This window comes from Bombus pascuorum, chromosome 8 (assembly GCF_905332965.1).
Source record: "Bombus pascuorum chromosome 8, iyBomPasc1.1, whole genome shotgun sequence".
NCBI classification, from domain to species: Eukaryota; Metazoa; Arthropoda; class Insecta; order Hymenoptera; family Apidae; genus Bombus; species Bombus pascuorum.
The window spans coordinates 9946554-9949368 of NC_083495.1; the positions used below are offsets into that span (position 1 = coordinate 9946554).

The 2815-nt window shown below is 26.2% G+C and overlaps 1 protein-coding gene across 1 annotated transcript; it reads left to right on the forward strand.

Moving 5' to 3' along the window:
* Positions 1-958: 958 nt before the first annotated feature.
* Positions 959-2658, forward strand: LOC132909810 (protein FAM162B). Its single transcript, XM_060964918.1, has 4 exons — positions 959-1032; positions 1569-1729; positions 1803-1896; positions 2052-2658. Exons 2-4 carry the CDS (start codon positions 1570-1572, stop codon positions 2263-2265), a joined length of 468 nt encoding a protein of 155 aa, XP_060820901.1. The 5' UTR covers positions 959-1032; position 1569; the 3' UTR covers positions 2266-2658.
* The last annotated feature ends 157 nt before the right edge of the window (positions 2659-2815 follow it).

The following is a 2815-nucleotide window of genomic DNA, read 5'->3' on the forward strand; positions in this document are numbered from 1 at the left end:
GGAAGCGATCTCTTCCCTCATTCAGTCCATAACTGGCTGCCAATTGGTTTCTATTCTTTGAATACATACTATCAGGAGCTGTAGTTAAATTCGTGCAAAATTAGTTTGTACTAACGTTTGTTAACAAAAAATAAATCTTGACTTAAACCAAAACCAATCTCGGGTTTACTTACAAATCTCACACAGTGATTGATTGTTCTATGTACCTTCACGGAATGAAAAGAAATAAAAAATGAAACGGAAAAGACTACAAAAAAGCAATAAAGAAGAAAATGAAACAAAAAGAAACGTAGCGATTAAAAAAAAGCATAAATGAATACTCCGAACGCATTAGAAAAGCTATTATTTGCAGGCCTTGAGGCATTGAGTCAGAGTGAAAGACCAAATATGCAAAATACATATATATCATACAAAAATACATTTGACTTAACCCGCCAAAGTGACTGCCACTTACGTGCAATCAGTGACTCCATGGACTCCAATGGAGGTAATATGGCATCAAAATAACTTGTAAAATACCCTAAAAATGCCCTGTTTTACATAATCATAACTTTTGAACCACTGAGTTCTGCAACTTGAAACTTACATTTTCGAATTCTACGAATCGGAAACTACAATATTGCAAATAAAATAATCAATAATTTTCGGTTCCTTGAAGTAAAGGTCAGCCTATTTTTTCCAAACTATTTAACTAATAAAGGAATGAAATTATTTATAAATGTACTTGTCTTGGTATGGGGAACACCTATTTTCTATTTTCCTTTATTTACCAAATTACTACACCTTTCCATAAATAATATATAATAAAGGTTTCGAATATGTTTTTGTTAATTCTGATTAAAAGTTTAAACAAAAATTATTTATATAAAATACATACATATATAACATGCACACAAATCTTACCAGTCGTATATATGTGTATATATGTGTGTGTGTTCTTATATCCATGATATTCCTACTGTGCTTTAAGTTAGTAGTACCTAAGCGATTAATAGGAAGGATTAGTCAGCTCATGAACATAAATCGTTAAAAGTAAGTTAAGTGATCAATTTTTCTGGACTGTGATAGTCAGTAAATTAAAAAATTGTATAAACGAATAAATTGAGTTAATTGCTACGTAGAATGATATAAGACAACAAAATACAAATATTCAATTAATTAATTTTGTAATACAATTAAGCAAGGTCAGAATGTTACTTTTGAAATATAGTTAGTCTGTTTTAAAATACAATTTATTTATAGATATGTAACCTATAAAAATTACGTTTAAGAAAATGTACGAGTATTTAATACATTTATAAACATATTTTGAAGTATTCTTGATTTTCTAAATCCCTAATAAATTTCGTAATATACAATAAACAATATTTTTCAAATTAAATTATGTGTGAAAATATAAATATTATGTTATATTAGTACTTGAATAGTATTTTTTAGCATTTACACACTGTAATGTTTATACTCTATTATATTTAATTAATTAAATTTATTAATATATGTTATGGTTTTATGAATTAAAGATGTAATATTTAATACAAATGAACTATAAATAGTATTTATTGTTGTAGAATGTTCTGTACAAGATTGATCAGGCAATTCAAATTATTAAGAATAAGACAATTACATTCGACTTTTGTAAGAAATGAAAATAAATCCGTTAGTGAGAAATCTAAAACTACTGAAACATCACAATCTACGGATCAGAAGGAACCAGTTGATTTTGTAACAGGTATATCATACATATTTTTAACATTAATGTTCTTAATTTTATCCAAAATATATAAAAAATTGTGGTACTTTAGGGCCACCTATGGTTGCTCTATCTAATATGGATAAAAGAATATTAGTTTGGGTCAAACGGTATCCTAGTCTGGATCAAGTTCCAGATTATGTCTCGTAAGTTAGTTGAGAACACAAACTTCTATTAAAATAAAAATTACAAGTACCAGAGGATAAAAATAAATTCCATTTCTTAATGCAATATAAAAAATAATTTCACTTGCTTAAATACTATATATATTAAATATTATGTGTTTTGATTACTTTACTAGCTATCAATGTATCCAGCATGCACATACTAAGGCAAGAATTCGTATATGCTTTGTTATGATGTTTCTTGCAATAATTATTTGTCTCTCAGCTGTAATGATTGGAAAAAGAGATGTTGCAGCTGGAAAAAATATAGCAACAGAAAGGATGAAATGGTATATGGAAGTAAAAGAAAAAGGTAGAAAAGAAGCAGCTGATAAAGCTGAGAGAGAATAATAGTGTTTTACCTACCTTTAATAATAAATATACTTTAGTTATATATGTATATATATAAAAAAGTATTTTTTTTTTTTGTAGTATTTAAATTCATGTTCGAAATACTTTTTTGATTTGCCCTTTTCTTTGTTACTATTTTACTGTATTAATTAATATAATTATTGATCTATTGACCTATGAAATACTGCTTTGTAATATCATTTGAGATGTCTAAGTTATATAAAATGAGCATTGTATATTACTTTAATAATTCAAGAAATATATTTTTGTAACGGATAAAAATGAGATTAGTTTTAAAATGTTGGTAAACTAATACTCAATACTCAGTGATAATGATAGTATGTGATAAAGTAAACATTGATAATAAACACTGATATAATAAATAAACAAGGTTTTTCTATTATACCAGACATATGTGTATATCCTACATTTAACCTATATTTAACTTATTAATAAATAATGTAAAAAATATAATAAGATATAGTTATTACTATCGCAAACCTCTTCTGTTTATTGCTATTTATTTATTTGCACAAATGCGATAACTAAA

Bases quoted from the DNA above. Each gene is read 5' to 3' on its own strand.
- LOC132909810 (XM_060964918.1), top strand. From the start codon at position 1,570: ATGTTCTGTACAAGATTGATCAGGCAATTCAAATTATTAAGAATAAGA. The intron at 1,730-1,802 runs GTATATCATACA...GTGGTACTTTAG, and splicing joins ACCAGTTGATTTTGTAACAG to GGCCACCTATGGTTGCTCTA. The intron at 1,897-2,051 runs GTAAGTTAGTTG...TTACTTTACTAG, and splicing joins CAAGTTCCAGATTATGTCTC to CTATCAATGTATCCAGCATG.